This window comes from Podarcis erhardii (genome assembly GCF_964252035.2).
Source record: "Podarcis erhardii genome assembly, chromosome: 9".
Lineage (NCBI taxonomy): Eukaryota > Metazoa > Chordata > Lepidosauria > Squamata > Lacertidae > Podarcis > Podarcis erhardii.
Window position 1 is genome coordinate 25,807,527 of NC_138512.1, and position 20,876 is coordinate 25,828,402.

General features: G+C 42.9%; 1 protein-coding gene across 1 annotated transcript in view; it reads right to left on the reverse strand.

Annotated features, from left to right (window-relative positions):
• KIT (KIT proto-oncogene, receptor tyrosine kinase) overlaps window positions 1-20,876 on the reverse strand; it is an 84,647-nt gene that overhangs the window by 12,584 nt on the left and 51,187 nt on the right. Inside the window, exons 7-13 of the mRNA XM_081875697.1 lie at window positions 18,791-18,906; window positions 9,471-9,585; window positions 4,558-4,748; window positions 4,281-4,387; window positions 4,053-4,179; window positions 2,568-2,672; window positions 1,276-1,386 (exon numbers count right to left, since the gene is read on the reverse strand). Coding sequence (XP_081731823.1) covers window positions 1,276-1,386; window positions 2,568-2,672; window positions 4,053-4,179; window positions 4,281-4,387; window positions 4,558-4,748; window positions 9,471-9,585; window positions 18,791-18,906 — 872 coding nt within the window. The remainder of the gene's footprint in view (window positions 1-1,275; window positions 1,387-2,567; window positions 2,673-4,052; window positions 4,180-4,280; window positions 4,388-4,557; window positions 4,749-9,470; window positions 9,586-18,790; window positions 18,907-20,876) is intronic.

Sequence of the window (20,876 nt, forward strand, 5' to 3'; positions counted from 1 at the left end):
CCTGAAGGAAGTTATCTGTTCCAAATGTAAGCTTCAAACATTAATCCTTTTGATTCACTCGTGTTTACAGTAGACTTCTCGCTCTTATAGTAATGTTTTGGAAATGATATAAAATATTATAGTCTTCAACATAATGGGGGGGGGAGGGAGGGAGAACCATTCAGATAGAACTCTCTACTGAGACAGAAAGCTAGAAGCTCCAGACTTTTCAAATGATTAAAAGGGAAATTTAAGGGCAGAATCAAATCGTCTACGGTTCTAAAGTTTTTATATCAAAGATGTGTTTTTCTGAATGCCTGGCTGCCTCTAAGTCATTTCAAGAACTGGATGCCTGAGATTTCAAATATAGGGTTCTGTATCAGTGCTACTTATTCTGGATAGTTCCCTCCCCACTCACACAGAACCAGAACTATTTTCCATAATAGCAATAACTACAGTCGTTTATGCTGGGTGAGGTATTATGACAAAAGCACAAGCCTTCTCTTGGGGCTGTGAGGTCTCCTTTTCTGTACCCCAGCAAAGCTTGCCTTCTTGACTCACCCCCAATGGACATCCGGCGGCCCCTAAGTGTGCTCAGTCATCAAACCGCCCATTGCTTCCTGCCCTCCTGTGGGTTTTCCCTTCGGTGGGTTTTGTGTACTTCTACAAACCTTGGGGTCCCCCTGAGCCTGCAGGTGCCTCCTCCTCTTGTGTGTAGAATGGAGCGTTTGATCTCCTTCAGAGTAAGCAAACACATGAGGAGTAGCAAGGATGGGTTGCTCCACCAAGCTCCCTCCAATGTGTCACTTGTACACAGTGTAGAGCAGCGGATCCCAATTAGCTAAGTCCCGTGGACCTCCTGTTTTTCAAGCCATGGACCCCCAACTTTTGAAATTTTTGCTATCTCTATGGTGGTTTTCATTATGTGAATAGTGCCATGGACCCCCTGGGTGGGTTACGCAGACCCCCTGGGGATCACAATCCACCAGTTGGGAACCCCTGGTTTAAAGTTTAAGACTGATGCCCTGAAGCAGGGAAGCTCCCAGTGTAATTTGGAGCACTGATTTGGTCCTGTGAGGACCATCCATGGGTAGAGGAGGCTCCCTGCTTCACACCTTCTCCCTCAAATTCATGGAGGGCTCTGAACTGCCCTATGGTGCAGGGCTTGGCGGCACAGACCGCTCCCCACTTCTCCTCACTTGTTTGCCGACACACAAGATGCCTGAATGCCAGAATAGGACGTTTCTCTGTGTGTGAACATTACTAGCTTTCCCCTCAAGCCTCCCCAAACTGTACCTCCAACTGTACAGGCTCCAAGTAGATTGACAATGTTAATGTGGTTGCCAAGGTAACTCAGGACTTTCAGCTCGGACATCAGGGCTTCCTTCTCAGTGAAATGGGCGCTGGCTGGAGAGAGAAAGATGAGAAATTCAGCGAACATAAAAAGGGAGAAGGGAGTCGCAAAGGAACATGCCTCAAGGTGTTCCAGGTTGCTTCCTGGCCCAATGTGCTTTCAGGTCTTCCAAGAAGTCTCTGCTTAAAACTAGGTTTGCCACGCTGGTTTGTGATCTTAGGAACATTTACTTGCAAGGGGTACAATAACTGGGGGGGGGGGGACTCTCTTTAATCTGATGTGTCAGTGTTCTGACACATGGGGTACATTCTTATGGTCACACAATGTGCTCCATATTTTGGAGACCCTTGGATGGCAACTCCACCTCAAACTCCCTCCTGAAGTTAGGAAAATGGCTACTGGTGTGTGTGTGGGAAGTCGCGTTCCTGAAGATTCATTATGGAATTTCCTTCCCAAGGAGGTGCTTCCAGGCTCACACTCTACCAGTCAGAATCACAGAACCAGAAGGGATACCAGGTCATCTAGACCAACCCAGCATCCAATCAAGTATCTACAATGCAGGACGCAGCTGTAGCATCCCTGACAGATGCTTGCCCAGCCTCTGCTTAATACCTCTGACAAAGGAGAACCCACTACCTCCAAAGGCAGCCCGTGTTCCACTCTCAAACAGCTCATACCATTAGGAAGCACCTCCTAACGTTTAGCTGAGATCCACTTCCCTGCAATTTCCACCCACCAATTCTAGTTCTGTCCTCTGGAACAACAGAGAACGAATGTCCTAATATTTCCTGCATAGCAGCTCTTCAGATATTTGAAGCTGGCAATTTATGCAGGAATTTGGTGCTGAAGGCAATGTGTAGCGATGAGGTATGGTTTTCGTCTTTTGGTGTGTATGCCGCTTTGGGAACCCTTGGGATGACAGGGCAAGAGAGCTATTTTTAAATACCGTATTTGTTGCTCTATAAGACGCACCAGACCATAAGACGCACCTAGTTTTTGGAGGAGGAAAACAAGAAAAAAAATATTCTGAATCTCAGAAGCCAGAACAGTAAGAGGGATTGCTGCGCAGCAAAAGCAGTGATCCCTCTTGCTGTTCTGGCTTCTGGGATAGCTGCGCAGCCTGCATTTGCTCCATAAGACGCACACACATTTCCCCTTACCTTTTAGGAAAGTGAGTCTTATAGAGCAAAAAATACGGTAAGTAAAACTTGCAATGAAGGTGTTGGGAACTTACGTTTGAGCATCTTTACAGCTACTCTCATTGCTCCATCAGGTTTGAAGAGACCATAGGCAGTGGCTTCAACGACTTTCCCAAAAGCTCCAGCTCCAAGAGTCTTGCCTAAAGGATTTTCAGAGTGTTTAAAAAACAACAACCAAACATTGAGCTGCTACCAAACAGATTAGCAATGCAACCTGATCCAATTCCTATTTTTTAAAGAAATGTAAAGCAGGGATAGGCCATTGTAAGATCCACAAATAGTGTTCCACCGAGTAGCTGTTAATTCCATTATTTCATGAATCTAGGTAGAGGGTGGGTGGGGGACAGCAAATTTGTTACACAAAGTCCAACACTATTGTTAATATTTTGGGGCCCGAAGTTACAGTTCCTTATTTTCCCTCAGCTCCCCTTTGTTCCGCACATCTGACTTAACCTTTCCCTCTTTGACTCTATCTCTCCTGTCTCTATGTCTTCGCTATTTGACAACAGTTACAGGTAAAAAAACAGTAACAAAGTACAGTGGTACCTCGGGTTACAAACACCTCTGGTTACAAACACTTGGGGTTACAGACTCTGCTAACCCGGAAGTAGTACCTTGGGTTAAGAACTTTACCTCAGGATGAGAACAGAAATTGTGTGGCGGTGGCGCGAAGCCCCATTAGCTAAAGTGGTACCTCAGGTTGAGAATGGTTTCAGGTTAAGAATGGACCTCAGGAATGAATTAAGTTCACAACCAGAGGTACCACTGTACAGGCATCTAAAATGCATACTGAGGTTTAGTTGTATGTGTGACGTACTTTGGAGGTGACTGTAAGCAGAACAACAAATTATGGAAGCAGAGTTACTTAGAACATGGCACAATTAATGCAGACCTTTTCCTCCAGGAAAGTTCCCTACCATTTTCCTCAGCTTGTGACAGGCAGCAGTGTAACACAATGCAAGTCAAGTGGGGGACCAGTCTGTGGGCTAGGGAGAACTCTTGACTGGTTTTATATTGGCCTGGTTCGCACATAACAACAAGCCAAACTATGGTTTAATGTACAAATACCTGGAGTAAAAAAAAAATCTTCCCTCAGTCCTGTTGCTGCCATGCTACCCAGAGCTAAGCCATGGTTTGGTTTGTGTTACATCCAAACCTGGGCTTTTGGTTTGTCTTGCTCCCAGCAAACCATGAGCTGTAACCAAGATTTGCTCTTGGTTTACTACTTGTAGTTCATCTGCAGGAGACATGCTATTAGCTCAGGTTCTCACATAACATTAAGCCAAACCATAGTTAAGCTCTAGGTAGTGAAGGAGCAGGTCATCACACGCTTGTTTGTTCTTGGCAAGCCCTGGTTATGTGCAAAGAAGGTAGCTTGTCTAACCTTGTGCTGAAGAGGACACAAGCTCCTTAAAGGACTTCTTTAAAAAGGAGTACTGGTCCTACATTCCCCACCCACTTCCAGGAACAATGCCATTCTGCTGACACAGAGTTCTTAGGTCAAATACATGTAAACTAACCAAAACTTAGCCGGTTTCTTGGAAACTCCCATTTGTCATCATAAGGAAGCTGTGTGGGATCTATGTAAACATAGTTGTTTCCATTTATTTCGTCAACTACTTTCCACTGAACCTCATATTTTGGTTTCTGGAAGAGAGATACAACCATGTTGAGTGCATAAAACCGTGAACGTAGGTAAAGGAAAAAAATAAGATCATGGGTGGTATAGCCACATGCATGATTCTTACCTGCAGATATTTGTACACAAGAATGATGACTGTGATGCACATCAGTCCTGCCGCTACTCCAAAGCCAATTAACAAAGGAGTGAAAAGGGTGTGGGTGCTTATTTGTTCTGGAAAGACACACACAAAAGAAGCCTGGCTTAAATTTTTGCATTAAGAGACTTGGCCCTTGACTCATCAAGGAACACAGGTATGAGCCAAAAGGTGTGTTCTCCGTCTCAGGGAGATTACAGCATAAACACAGTATGCCGTTTCAAATATCACTCGGGCTGCCAGTTACCTTTAATGGCAAAGTTGAAAAAAGCAGCACTCCTGGCAATGTCGTTGGAAGCTTCACATGCAACAGTGCCATTCTTGAACATGCTGGCATCCACGGTGCTTTCAACAACTATCTTCCCAAAAGGAGGAAAAGGTGAATCTTTATAATTGGTCTTCACATCTACTGGTGAAATGTTTGGTGAATCTGAACACCTGGAAGGAACAATTCACCCGGGTGAGCCAACTTGGTGGACAAGAGAGAAAATATCCAGAATGTTGATGCCAGGAAAATAGCAGCATCCTTTAGGTCAGTGATGGCCAAACTTGGCCCTCCAGCTGTTTTGGGACTACAATTCCCAAACCACTGGTCCTGTTAGCTAGGGATGGTGGGAGTTGTAGTCCCAAAACAGCTGGAGGGCCAAGTTTGGCCATCGCAGCTTCAGATGAAGAAATGCATCTTGTTTATATCTATCTATATTAGCATTCCCTAATGCTGTACTAGACTGTCTAACATTAACATCTATGTACTATACATTTTGTTTTTTATATAATTTTAATTAATTTTTTGTTTTACACTTTAGAATATTCATTTAAACAACCTTAAAATGTCAATGACTTCCCTTCTTCTCTTTCCATGATTCATTTCGCATATCATAAATCCCTGCATATTTTACATAAACTAAACCATTCAGTATTCCATGATTAGATCGGACAAAACTTGTTTGCACTGTTGAATTTATCTTAATGCTGCCAACGTTTTCAAGTGTACACAATTTCCCCCCCCCCCATATATTCAATAAACGTTTTCCAAACTTCTTTAAATTTATGTTCTATTATTCTATATGTTAGGTCTGCAAGCTGCGCATATTCCATCAGTTTAAGTTGCCATTCTTCTTTAGTTGGGACCTCACTCATTTTCCATTTTTGGACTAACAAAACACAGGCCGCAGTAGTGGCATACATAAATATCCCAGGAAATTCCCATGTACTATACATTTTGAGTGAGTAAAACCTCATCTTAAAAAGCTTTGCCCATTCTAAGAGGGAAAATATCTCATATCTCATACTGTTCAGCATTTCCAAAAAGGTGAAACAAAATCTCTCTTGAAAAAACGTTTTTGCTCTAATTTTTGGTCTGTCTCCCCCACCCACATGAGGCCTGAAGTGCATGTATAGCGCCTAATGTCAAATTTGTCTAACACAACATGCCCCAAATTATGTAAATCTGCTTAAAAGCCTACTTTGCATCTTCTACAAAGTATGACTTTAGATTTCATGATCTTATCACATTTCTCTTCTCATTAATTTTCAGAATACATATAACAGGAAAACAAAGTGTGTCAACAAAATGCTCACAGCCTGTTATGACAATTCATTAAAAACGTTACAATAATCCAAAGGGTAATATATTTAATGTCAGATTTCAAAGTAGCATAAATGGTGGTGAATTCCCAGTGGCTATTTTTTCCTTTGTGCCATGTTGCACTTTCAGCCAAGATGGCAGCAGGCACCATTCTCTAGGAAATCTCTTCTCTGAGCAAATTAAGACCAATCACTCAAGGCCACGTTACCTTGAGACCCTGACCTTCCCACAACTATGCAGGGCCTTTGTAGAACTAAGATTCCGACAGATGCCCTCGGCATATTTAGAGAGGAGATATTGGGGAATTCCCCATATGGATTGCAAAAGTATACATGGATGCAGTACGGTAGAGGACACCCAACACTACCTGCTGATTTGGCCCCTGCATACAACGCCGAGAGGAAAATTTATATCGCCAATTCTTAATTGGCTTCCAGGTTGATTCATACCAAAAGTGACTGTTGAACTCCTAGCAGATAAACATCTATATATTACACACCAGGTAGCCAGATTTGCACCTGCAGCCAAGAAGTTCTGTTCCAGCTATGTGAATGCACTCCAATCTTGAGTCTTAATGTTGTAAATTTCTTTTCATGTTGCAAACTGCTACAGGTTATGTGTATGATTTAAGATGAAAGTTTCCTTTTCTTCTCTGTCGTCCATTGCAAAGGCCTCTGGCTATATACAATAAAAACTGACTGACTGTCCAGTCAGTTTCTTTATATATGGAATGGAATCGGGCAGCTGTTTTGTCTCTTGCTGTAGGCAGCAAAATGTCTTCGGCTGGGCCTGAAGGCTCTCTGCAGAAACCTCTGTTTCTGATACAGAGAAAACTAAGGCTGTCCTAAAAGTGGTTTTTAGCTGGCAGAATACTCTTTTTTCATTATCTACTACAAGGTCGCAATTTAAAATCCTTTTTAGGATGGAGCATATATACAGAGTTGAGAAACGCTGCCCGTTGCTGTGGATGAAAAATGCACACCTCAAAAATAAACTTAGGAAAGAATAACTTGTGAAAAATGATTCATATAGGAAACACATTATCTGCTAGCAAGAATGTCTTTAGAACGCTGTCAAAATAAGCAAGTGCTTTATAATCTTGTTTGCAAATCCTCTACCTGCACTGAAAGTACATACAATCTTCTTAGAAACTTGGTAATTACCTTTGTAGTTAATTCTCTTTTCCCCCACAAGCTTACAAGACACATTTACCCTATAATCTACTGTGTGTAAATGAAAATCTAATTACCCTGTGTCCTGGAAAATTGTGTTATTACATGATAAATCCAAAAGATAATAGCCATACACGGGAGCTATTTTGTAATTGTCATTCTACGGGGTTAAATCATTAGGGCCAAGAACAGCCCGGCTGCAAGTGGGAGTAAGCCCTCTGAAGTCCATGTTTGGCCCTTAATGTTTAGTCATAAATTATAGTGACTCCTTCAAGAAAAGAGCAAGAAGCGAACCACTGAAAAGTCCTGTCGTAAGTAAGGCTACTTAGGATAGTGAGTGTGTTAGAATGCGGAGTCCTCCTAGCCTAAGCCAGTTTGCTGAGAGATGCTGACTGGTCCCTCAGTTGCCAGCCGATGGGCAAAGGAAACATGGGACCTATTCCAATGAACCTTCCCACAAATATGCATGGAGGAACCAGACCTGTTAACCCTGCTCCTGACAAATCCACGTGCCATGCTTCTCAAGGGCCATAGGGGCAGTGAAAGGGACCTAAATGTGTACAGCTATGCATGTCTAGGGCTTATCTTTGAGAACTGCTCCCAAAGGCAAAGAGTAGTGGTGGATATGTAAAAAAAAAAACACAAAACACAAAAACTAAAGGCTTCTGGGAAATGATATATAATGAAATGAAGATGATGTTTAAATGGGCTTTATCCCCCAAAGACCTGAAGCTTTTCTCATAGGGATAATAGGGATGGACATGCCAAAGAAAATGACCAAATCACTTAGGTACGTGACAATAGAAGCTAGAATGTTATATGCATGGAAATGGAAAGAAGAGAAGGTTCCAACGATGGGGGAATGGCTTAAAAAAATAATGGACTATGCCGAAAAGGCAAAGCTGACAGCAATATCAAGATATCGAAACGATGGACTTTTTATAGAAGAATGGAGGGCTTTTGTGGAGCATTTGAAAAAAAAAATACTGAAAAAATACAGTCAAATGAGCAGGATTTGAGATAGGGAGCAGTGGGAGAAAAATGATAAAGTAATTGTATTAGACAGATTTCTGTAATAGACAAAGAGTTTGAAAGACTGCAGTAGAAAAGGTTTTGAACAAAAACACTGGAGGCACAGGTGGGAAGTCAATACATGAAACGATGTAACTGTTCCATTTGAAGTTAATTTGTAAAAAAAAAAAAAAGGAAATTCAATATAAATTATATTATTAAAAAAACAATCACGAAGAGTTGTATTTGTGTATAGCTCCATGCACGACTACTGGAAGGGCATGGCTGGCTTCTGCTAGCAGGGGTGGGTTTTGCTCACTTCTGGTGTTCCCTGAGGCTGTGTGTAGAAAGGTTCATCTGAATAGCTCCTACGTATGTTTCCACCTGAACAGTCCTATGGAGAAAGGGATTTTTTGTCAGTTTGCATTTCTTAGTGCAGAAAGTGTTGATCTGATATGTAGAGAACTTTCCCATTTCAAGAAGGTTCTGGAAGTTTCTGTATGTGAAAGAAACAAGTAGCAGGTTCATGATGTTTGGGTTATTCTTTCAGAAAAGCTGAGTAGAGCTGGCTTAAACTGGTTCTCTTACCTCTGTCAAGGTCATGCTGACTATAAAAGGAAGGCCAGAAGGAGCCTGGGCTTCACTTTCTCTTTCTATCTCGTTTCCTTCAGGTGTGGTGTTCTGTACATGCCATAGCTGTCAACGTTTCCCTTTTTTAAAGGGAAATTCCCTTATTCTGAATAGGATTCCTCGCAAGAAAAGGGAAAAGTTGACAACTATAGTACATGGTATGCTTAGTGTTAAGGTTTAGACTTACTATAAGTTATTGTAAGTTTAAGTTAAGTCTGCTGCAACTGGATTTGTTATGGACAGTGCCAATCCTGAATGTATTGGATTTGTGACCATTATGCTCATCTGCCTTCAGTAGCAGTAAAGCTTTGCTGGATAAAATGTAATTGCCTCTGGTCTATTTTTGGGGGATCCTGCAATGTGTTCAAGTTGTTACTCTGCTAACTATACATTGGAATCTACCCTGGATCAATACTGAGTAGAATTTCAATGACACTTTTGTGGCAACACGATTGGCTGACAGCCTCTGTTAGGCACTGGGGGCAGGCAAGGTTGGGAAACCAAGCCATCAAACCCATTCCTCACTTTTCAAGCAACTTTCCAGTGGCTGATTCAGAGCTGTGGAGCACATGATGTACAGGCAGAGCATTTCTTTATTTCGTTTTATTAGAAAAATACTATCATTTGTATCGCCCTTGCCCTTCTACCAATATAAACACGCCACTCATCTGAACATTTGTTTCTGAGCATATTAATTTACTGCGCTGAAGATCTAACCCAAAGACAAAATGCACGCTGGAAATGATTTGGCTCACTCACCTTTGCTCAGCTGCTGTGCAGAAATACCAGTCTATTTTGGGGGCAGGGTACCCAGCAGCAACACAGTGAAGCATGCCATTGCTAAGCCTGTCTGAAGTAACAATTTCCGGTTTGGCTGAAAATAAAATGGACAGATATATAGTCATTCCTTAGATCTCCTTATGACTGTGCATTCATACTTTGGCCCAAATACTAGAAATATGTTGAAAACGTCTGCCAATAAATTAAGCATCTGCCCCCAAGGCACCGACAAATGCTTTCCCTACAAGTAAGCCCTACTGAACACAGTGTTGCTTCTGAGTAAACCTGTGTTGGCTGTGCAAAAAGAAACATAATATTCATCTTTGGAAACGCCCATCGTTTTCCCCACGCATCAAAGCATTTTGCAGTGTTTACCCCAGCAAGTCTTGCTAGTCAACAGCACTCGAAGGACAGAACTAGGTGTTCTATGGCCGCTTTGTGTCCGGAAACCATGGGTGCTGCTTCTCTGCAAGATCCACCCCCCTGCCGCCAACATGTTACAAAGAAATCTTGCAAAAAAGAAGAAGGGGGGAACAACCAAGTCAATCTCAACAGGAATGTAAATAAGTTAAAACAGGAAGTAGAAAAAAATACCATTGATTTTCATAAACCTATACAGTGGTACCTTGGTTCTCGAATGGCTTGGCTCCCAAACAAATCGGCTCCTGCATGCCGCAAAACCAGAAGTGTTCTGGTTTGCAAATTTTTTTTGGAAGCCGAATGTCTGATGTGGCTTCTGCTTGACTGCAGGAATCTCCTGCAGCCAACTGGAAGCCACGCCTTGGTTTTCAAACCGTTTCGGGAGTTGAATGGACTCCTGGAATGGATTAAGTTTGAGAATCAAGGTACCACTGTATAGTCTTCCCGCAGGTTCATATTGGTCTCAAGTTGACCTCTTGTTTCTACTCGAAACAGAGATGTTGGGGAAAAGGCTGATGCTTGAGACTACTAATTATGTCCAGTATTTAGCATGAGTAGAGCTAAGGTACCTTAAAGAGATTTCAGGGCAACTGCTCAACTGCTTTTTACAAAGAGGCATCCCATGAAGGGAAATGAATATTACGGGCTTGCTACGCTGCTACATACCTAACGTAAGTTTCTCCGTCGATTAAGGTCTGTGGCCTTCTGCTTCCTTTTCCAAGACATGACACTTTCTTTTATTACATTTAAGAAATCGCAGCACTGCTGCATTTAAAAGATTATTATCAGAGCCCATGGGGAAGACAGCAGCAATAAATAGGATTTACAGACATTTGTTCTAGCTGTCTTTGAAAAGGCATCCGAAGAACAGGTACACCAAGGAAAAGACTTTTGACAAAACTTTTCCATAACATCCTGTAAGGATTTACTTAATGGAGGACCTGGACAGCTCTAGCAGGAACTGAGGCCAATGCAATTTTGACAGTCCCACTCATTCCAAATCCTCAAGCACAAAACAAAGACTTCGACTTTGGGAGCACTCAGAGTAATGCTTGCAAAAGCCCCGGGTTTTTGAGAGCATTCAATTCAAATACTCGCCGAAAGCCCAGAGGATGATTGCAAAGTGCCCTTTGCTACTGCCTCCCTTTCCCTCTCAAAAGCTGAGAATCTTACTGGCGCCAGAGGGAAGGTTAAGGTAGGCAGTTGAGATTCTTCCTGGTCCGTGTTGGAACATCTTCATTGGGCAAGAGACTGGGACTACCGGCCCCAGAATCTCTGTTTCTGTCAATTCCAAAGGGAGAAGGCCCTTCAACATAGTCCCATCCTCAGTGGGGGAAAACCACTGCCTGTGCCTGATAGAACCCACTGCACTGCTGAAGGAAGGTTAATGGAGTCTTATGGACAGAGAAAGGAGGAGGAGGAGGCAGCAGAAGTGCTTGAAGGATTGAGGGGAGCAGAGCAGCCTGCTCAAATGCTGTAGCAGACTAATGGCATCCGCTATGAGCCAGGAGATCTCCAGCACAACTCTCAGCCATGAATTCATCCATAAGCCACTGTCTGAGCCAATGCATGCCAAGCACACACTCAAGGGAAGTGTTCTTGCCTCCATGGAGGTTACAAATTTTTAAAACTATAGTCGAGACGCAACAGGTCAGCTCTTCACCAGGTGTATAACTTCTAAACACTTGGATGATTTATATGTCTTGAGATTATGCATAGAGGGGCCTTAGCTTCTGTGTGTATTCACTTTTCTTTGGAAACCGCCCCCGCCCAAGGATTATGTTACAGGAACTGAAAATCCTTCTTCCCCTCTGTATTTGCATGCAACACTTCAGTCAAAATAGCAAACCAACCAACCCTTTTGCAAAATCGCCAGGCTGGATTCGCAACTTGACTCAACTGAGTGCCGAACTCGCCGGTCATGCACATCCTGGTCAGAGGGAGCGTCAAGGGAAAAAAACAGCTTCAGGCAAGAGAAGAGCTCTCTTATTTATTCAACTCCCAAGCAATCGCATTCATGAATACTGTTCCTTGCAGCCCCCATCATGCCTAAGATACTTGACTGTTTACTGGATTTTGCAGCCTGATCTTATGCTGGGTTGGGAACACAAGTTTACAGAGCGACATCTAAAACTGCCTGCCCTTGACAACGGTTTGGGAACTTCAGCCAGCGCCTTCTAAATGCCAATGAGCTACTGGGCTAAATTCAGGATGCACTGGTGTACAAAGCCCTAGGCAGCTTGGGACCAGGTTACCTAAAAGGTTGCCTCTTTGCCTACTCAACCCTGTAACCAAGTGATTCCTGCATTCTGCAGCAGAGGGCATTTTGTAGATACTAACCTTAGTGGGGTAGGAGAGCTGGGGGGGGGGAATTCACATCTGGCAACCATTGCACCCCTTTGGTTTCAGATAGGGCATAGACAATAAAATTTGGGACACAAATTTTAACAGCCCTGGCTTATTTACCAGAAGTAATGTATTTAAGTGTTAACTCTGGAAGTGTATACTCGATTCTGACCAAACTAAGCCCCCTAATGTATATTTTGCTCCACACCCCTGAGATTACAACAGATTAAAGCCACCCTCTCCCCCAGGATCCCAATCTGGGTCATGCTGCCCACCCTCCTATTTACCTTTTAAAAAGCCACTGAAATATTGCTAATTGCATGCATAGCATCTCATCCAGTTTCCTCCTTAGTTCCAATGAAAAGCTGGTGCAGATATGCCTTAAGGCTATATGACTCCTTGATTCAGTTATGCCAGGGTACTTGGATTGAAACTGATGCGAGACCTGTTTTCATATACGGGACTAAACAAACTCAGAACCTAGGTACTCCCTTCATTACTTCTTTTTCATTTGCAACTAGCCTTGGTAAGATAACATGCACACAGACATCTGAGACGCAAGTCAATTTAGACAGAATATATATGGATTGAAGGAGGCTGCCGGAACTGAATGTTTAACTACTATGTTGAGGTCTGCTGTGTTTCACACACGCAGTGCGTGTCTGTTTTAAAATTAGTTTTATGTCCTCCATTCCTACCACCAGGATCCAGGTACGACTGAACAAGTCACTGACTGCAACACAGGCCACTTTCAGATACCATTCTACCCAAAAGCAGCTGCAGCCATTACTTGATACATAATGAATGTACCTATCTGCGTAAGGACTGAGGGCCAAGTTCTGTTTGGCTCTCCTGTTTGTGGAACTGTCACCAAAGTTAATGGGTGTTCTGCAAATATATTCCCAGGAAACCGTTTCAACTGTTTATTCATTGGGCTTTTGGCAGCAAATATGGATTTCAAATAATTACAGAACTGGATGTATTTTCAGGATGAAAAGTCTTCCAAAGTTTAGAATACATTTTTAAATGCCTCATTAAAATTACTTATTGAAGAGCCACCCCTTCAGCTTTGTTGGTCCTGGGGTGAAAGAGATGAGCCAAGGGAGTTTTGTTTAAGATTACTCAATTCATTTTCAGTCTCTTGATTCGTTCCTGGGTATGTAAACAAACTGGGGGATGAAATGAGTTCAGGATTTGTTGAAATGAGTTCAGCTGGAATTGTAAAGGTCACCTCTCCTTTGAGGTGGGCTTTTATATGCCCCTGAAATCAGTTTCCAAGCCCAACCAAGCTCAAGAGACTTTTGCCAGTATCTCCAGTTGCTTTTGTGTTGACTCTGAGAACGCTGGGGTGAACTCTGTTTCTGCCTCTGCTCATTTCTGAGCTACATAAAAGGCTTGGCCACGGCTTCTATTCGTGATGCGAGCATGAACGACATAAGGGGACCAGACACTCATCAGTGGGTTAAACCAGGTCTACAACTTTATTAAACGAAACCAGCTAATTGTTTTATTCTTTCATAGTTTTACACCCACTTGCCGAGTCATAAAAGCCATTTTAATCCTTCGTCAACCACTTTGGGTAAATAAATATTTTAAGCATAGGAATTGTGTGGTTCTGTTAATACCCCTAAGCGAGTAAAATAATATCAGCTTCTCTTATTTATTGATAAGTAGGATAATGTTGCTGTTAGCAATTGTACCCATTGCAAAAAAATGTCGTCCCTCTGTTCTAATTACAGTGGTACCTCTGGTTACATACTTAATTCGTTCCGGAGGTCTGTTCTTAACCTGAAACTGTTCTTAACCTGAAGACCAATTTAGCTAATGGGGCCTCCTGCTGCTGCTGCGCCGCCGTCATGCGATTTCTGTTCTCATCCTGAAGCAAAGTTCTTAACCCGAGGTACTATTTCTGGGTTAGCGGTCTGTAACCTGAAGCGTATGTAACCTGAGGTACCACTGTAATCAGCTTCCCATATCAATGCTGCCAAAAGTCTAAGCTAGGTTAACAGTGCAGAAGAAGCAAAAAACCGTAATTCCTCCAGTGCCAACATAGCTGGCAGACCAAAAAATATAAAAAATCCTATACTGTCACCCAAGGGTGGGTGGACGGATACTGAGCATGGGCAAAAGAAGGGTAGCTGGAGAGAGACATATATAATGACTCTATCCCAAGATGGCATCTGCTAAACAAGACATGCAACTTCATGTCCAGTGGGTTCAGTGTCAGCGGTAACCCTGCTTGAACATTTCCACATTGGGCAGATAGAGTAGCTATTTGCCAGAGGGGCAGCACCACAAACCTGGTCTCCTAGCAATGACATCACTGCCATATACTAAGATGGTGTGGGTGCAAGGGGGATGGCAAGGTTTGGGTGCAATGACGGGAGTATTGGATTGGTTCGGCAGCACTGTCCACACCTTACCACCACCCTGAAATGCTCTGCAGTGGTGATGGCCCTGCCAGGAGGCCAGGTCCACTCCACCCACCCTCTCCACTGGTTGCTCCTAGCTGTTACATGAGAGCAGAAGCTTCTGGTGCAACCTTCTGCACCAACTAATGTGCCTCTCTGTGTGCTGCAAACTGGAGTGGCAATGGCACACCCAGTCTTTCTATCCAATGTACGCACCGAAGTTGTCAGCCCCGCAGTGCATAGCTCTGGGCCTGTGGGTGACAAATTCCTCTCCAGAGTGCGATGGTGAGAACGTACATATTGCCACCATGCAAACTTAAATATTTATTTGCCTCTAGTAATTAGGAGGGAGAAGGAAACTGGCAATAAAAGTAACGCAAATTGACTCAATGGTGCTGAAGTGACGACTACGGAGATGCAAAAGTAGGAAAGTAACTTCTTTAAGCTCTCTTCAACCGTGCTTGGAATCTGCCTTGCTGGTAGCTCAATAGCACTTAATAAACTAATGAAATTAGAGATTTAAAGCGCTTTATGGCTGATTATTGACAAGAGGATGGAACTATGCAAAACAGCTTAATGAAATGTTCAATAATTAATTTGTTGCAGCTGAAGCAGTGAGCAATACATAGCCATTAGCATCATTGTTGTTTTTTTCCTGATATTGGGGATAATTAAAAACAGTGGAGTGAATCAAGCCAGTCCCTGTAAAATTTGTTTTTTAAAAAATGCTCCCAGAATGAGGTTGTGAGAGTAGGGAGTGTCATTTTAGAGGGTGAAACTTAGTTTTTGAAAATTTCTTCAGTGAGGGGTCTTAAAAATATTGTTTTTGAGTGTGAGGTATTCAAATCTGCTTTTATTTTTGTGACTGGACAACATTTAGCTTGGTAAGTCTGATGAAGAAGCACATAAACTGCTTTTGGGAAACCAAATAATTTTACCTTCTGAAAATGTCAGATAATGCTAAATAATAAAAATTACATTGATATTAAAAAATCTGTAAGTACTTGGCAAGCATTTTTAATGATTTCTATGCCAAATTGTATTAATTTAACCAAAATATCTTTTGAATTCCCCAGTCATGTTACAACTTTTTAGCACCCGTCATTTTTGGAAGTTGAAAGTTGAAAAATGCAACGGTATGGGAGGGTATCTCTCCCCACACTTGCTAGCACTGGTCCATGTTTGGATCAGTGTTTCATTACATTCCTTTGGCTATACTTGATGATGTCATCAGCAAAGGAAGAAAAGAAAGAAGAGGAGGAGGAGATTCTAGGACTTGGGCTAGCAGTAATATTCAAAAATCTGATCACCCATGTAGATTTCTAATAACGTTGGGGTACTCGCTATGTCTTAGACCAGTGGTTCTCAAAGGCTGTGGCACACCACCCTGGCGTGGCAGGAAAGGAGGGCAAATGTGGCAGGAAGATTCAACATGAAAGATTAAAAAACAGAAAGGCTTCTTTGTGCTCATGAGAAGATGAGAGTTTGCATGTCTCAAATTAGACCTAATATAAATGAGATTACCTAGCAAAAGCAAGCTCACGCCTCTCATCGAGCTTACATATATACTTAAGGTACATGTGTAAGAAGCTTGTTTATCATTATATTTTTGGAATGATTCATGTTCTTATTGTTTTATACTTTCTGGATGTCCCATGACCATATCATACAGCAGTTGTGTTCTATGTTATAAATTAAGCACTGCTAGTTGTTTCTCCCCTCTCCCCAAAGTATTTCAATATATTTTTTTTAAATGGCATGGTGCGAGCAAATTTTTATTCTGAAAGTGTGGCCCAGAGGAAAAAAAGTTTGAGAACCACTAACCTCCCCCACAAGACTGAAGTCAAAACGATATAATCCAGTCCTTGGTTGGAGCCTGGGATACAAAGGTGATAATGAACACTAAATATGTGGATATGGGCTGTGTGCACTCTGAAACTGGCTATGATACAAGTGCACCAAGTAATCCTTCCTTAATTTACACGTTGATTCTAAAACACTGTCAGTCAGAAGAAGCAAGGCAGCTGCACAGGAGAGAAACACAGCTGCAACCTACAAAAACCTTTTAGACCATGTAAGCCTTGCCGGCTGAGAACAGACAGTAGGGTGGTATTCAGCTAAGATGTACTCCGAATAGACCCGCTGAAATTAAGGAAACGTGACTAAGTTAGGTCCACTCATTTCAATGGGTCTACTCTTGGTGACTTCTGTTTCAGTTTATCTGAAGAAGTATGCATGCACACGAAAGCTTATACCCAGAACAAACTTAGTCTCTAAGGTGCTACTGGGGGACAATTTTTAAAATTTATTTTGGCTGCGTCAGACCAACATGGCTACCTACCTGAATTTAGTTGAACACTGCGCAACATATCATTTCTGAGACTTTTAATCTGCCTACATACTATATCTGTTAAACGCACACATTGATCTCAAAGAATTCTGGGCACTGTGGTTTAGCCCTCACAAAGTTACAATTCCCAGCAACACTTGACAAACTACAGTGCCCAGAATTCTTTGAGAGAGGGGAATGTGATTCAAATGTTTATAGAGTTATATTGTGTATGCAGAGAATGGCATGTCTGCTAGCATTAAGTATCTTATTCTGACAGCAGAACTAGGTTAGCTGGTTGTTCGCTTTAAGTAACCTAGTAGTAGTCCACTACATTTCTGCCAAATATGTAGGCGGGTGGGGGGTGGGGGGGAGGTAATGTTTTCTGAATTTTACAGGCCTTATAGCTTATAAAGTATTTAGCTCAGGGAAAACTTGTCCCTTGAGAATGAATGAGATATACAGTTGATTCAAGACAGGGATACCTAATGTGACCCCCTTCCAGAAGCTGTTGAAATACAGCTCCCTTCAGCCCCTGCCAGCATGTCCAATGGCTAGAGTTGACTACAATTGTAGTCTAGCAACACCTAAAAGGCACCACATTAGCTACCCAATTTGCAGCAGTATTGTAGCCTTACTGGAGTTCACCGATTGGGTCTGCATTGCTCCCGGAGAGGAGGAAGGATGTCAAATGACACCGAGGTTGGTTCAAAGAAAGAGTTTATTCTGCTCTCCGGATAGCAGAAGGCACTTGCGTGGTCAGTCCACAGCAAGTCAAAGAAATGAGAAATTTCATGCAGTATATATATCCTCCAGGCACCCTCTCCCTCCTTCCCCAGGAATCCAACCATGTCAGCCTATGTACGCAGGTTGACATCACATATGTTCCTGCTCTGGTATTCTTAACCATAAAAGGGTATTCCTTCCTGTACTTCTGACCACAAAAGGATCTTCCTGTTCCTACTCTTATCGTGGACCAAGAGGTCATCATCTCTGAGAACACACTCTGGCGCTGTTCCCAGACTGGGTCTGTGCGTTTTTGTGGTCAGGACATAAGATAAGGCACAGACATGTCTTCTCTGTTCTACTGGTACAGTGAAGGCCATACTTGCCGTCACAAACTGATAAAGGAGATGGCTCCGAGCACAGCTCTATACAGCTGGGTTTTGGCTCAAAAGCTCAAGTTAAAGCATTTTAGCTAAGGAAAAATAGGGATTTTGGTGCAGTTTCAAACTGCCTGCACAGTCAGTTTTGGGGTTTGGGAAACCCATTCCTCCATTATATATTTATGAATGTTGAACTTTTTTTAAAAAAACATTTATAGGGCTAGTCAAGATTTACTCAGTAGTTTGCAAACCAGAAAACAGTCTTAAGAAACAATGCACACTCTTTTCTGTTTCCCCTTCCTTTCCTATGGTATCCCTAAAACCACAGTTTGAAACCATGGTCTGCAAACCATCACTCTGAGAGAACATGATTAGCCATGTCTAGCTAAACAATGGCTAACGTAAAGAAGTGAAGCTAGAGGAGAATCGAAAACCAGAGTTTGGAGAGAACACTGCTGGCATGGAAAACTAAAAACACGTTTAATGCCAAGAAGGGAAGAGAGGAGGGATTGTTCTTGAGATGAGAGAAAGGAAAGAGCGCTCACACCTGGGGCTAGCTCCCAATTTGCAAAACCATGTTTTACAAGGTGCCCATTAATCACTGTGATGCCTTGCACGTACAATGTGTTTTGTTAAATGCAGTGAACTGTGATAAAGAAATATTGCAGACTGCTCTTTTCTACTTACTGTTCACATAGACATTAAATGCTATAGAGGAGTTGGCATCTGAGTTGGACACAAAAAATGTGTATACGCCTCCTTCTGTTCCCTTCAGTCGAGTAAGGTGAAGCTCACTGGAATACCTAGAGGAGGAGGAAGTTTTATTACTCATATTATTCACAGCGCAAACAGAAAGGCCAGTCGCTATCCTGAGACATTTTTTAAAACTAAACAGGTTGTGCTTACAAGTGGGATCTTAAAACCACCAAGGACACCAATCCGGTCTGCTTGTTCCTTTTGGACAACCACACTTTGCTATGTTGCCAAAGGCAACAGAAGGCTGCTTGAAGGATCCTGAATCAGAAGACCATTGCTTCTGCATTCTGGTACAGATGCATGTGCAAATCTCAGTGCCAGGCAGTTTCATACTGCATGGCTATGTGAATTTTGCATCCTATTCAAGATGGAGCTCACTGGGCGGTCTTCAAATAGTCACTTTATATCAACAGTTGTTGTTTCTCAGACTAACTTTTCCAAGAGATGTTGGGTAGCTAAGATGACACTAAGATTGATATCCAAAGTGCATTTACCTGGTAGCAAGCCTCACTGAACACACTAATACTTACTTCATAAACTTATGTAAAGGTAAAGAACCCCTGGACGGCTAAGTCCAGTCAAAGTTGACTATGGGGTGTGGTGCTCATCCCACTTTTTAGGCTGAGGGAGCCGGTGTTTGTCCACAGACAGCTTTGGACACCATGATGAGTGCCAGAGTGCACTGAAATGCTGCTTACCTTCCCGCCACAGCAGTACCTATTTACTCGCGCTGGTATGCTTTCGAACTGCTAGCTTGGCAGGAGCTGGGACAGAGCAACGGGAGCTCACCCTGTTGTGTGGGTTCCAACCATTGACCTTTCGATCAGCAAGCCCAAGAGGCTCAGTGGTTTAGACCACAGTGCCACCCGCATCCCTTCAAACATGTAGGATCACACTGTAAGCACTCTCTGGATCCAAGATGGGACAGAAACACATCTAGTAACACCCACCTTGCCCTCTAATTTATTGATTGATTTAATTAAATTTATATCCCATGCTTCCTCCCAAAGGAGGCCAGGGCAGCATTTTCATCATCATTTCAAGCGTTTCCTGAGGTAAATGTAGGCTTGTACCCATCAACCTAGCTATGGCAAATCGCTTTTTCTCTCTCAGCTCTGGTACGTACGCCTTATGGCTGATGGGAGTTGTCAAAAGTGTGTCCTTAAGCAGAAGGCTGTGTCTCCCCAACTCTGGAAGAGAGTTGCTGCTTGGAATCTTCAGGCAATAATGGCAGTATGACAGCTCACTTACTCTGTCCAGCAACAGAGGTTGGCACAGCTGCTAATTGTCCAAGCCCTGAGGGCCCACCACTAACCCCAAAGGCCATCTGCAGCAATCCAGGCCCTGCAGTTGTCTCAAGGTGAGGCAAGGGAAACTTACGAGCCACTGAGCACCAGAGCCTAAGTGGTTGTGACTGGGAACATTTTAAACCAACTCCACACACACATTGCTTCTGTGGTCCTGATGTGACATTGGTCCAGATAAATGCTATGTTGGGGCCCCAGAAGCATTGTGGAAGGATAGACGTGGCGGCAGCAACAGCACGATGACTTGACTGGCTTTCCTACTGCTGCAGCAGCTGCCTACCATGGTTAAGACCATGGATCGGCAACCTAAGGCCCGGGGGCCAAATCCGGCCCAATCGCCTTCGAAATCCGGCCAATGGATGGTGGTCTGGGAATCAGCGTGTTTTTACATGAGTAGAATGTGTCCTTTTATTTAAAATGCATCTCTGGATTATTTGTGGGGCCTGCCTGGTGTTTTTACATGAATAGAATGTGTGCTTTTATTAAAATGCATCTCTGGGTTATTAGTGGGGCACAGGAATTCGTTCATATTTTTTTTCTCAGAATATAGTCCGGCCCCCCACAAGGTCTAAGGGACAGTGAACCGGCCCCCTGCTGAAAAAGTTTGCTGACCCCTGGTTAAAACCAATGGAGGAAGAGGGTCCAGAAAGCTGAGGAAGCAGTAGAAGTCCAGCAAACAAGCCTAGCCTGGGTTTGATCATTGGGTTTAG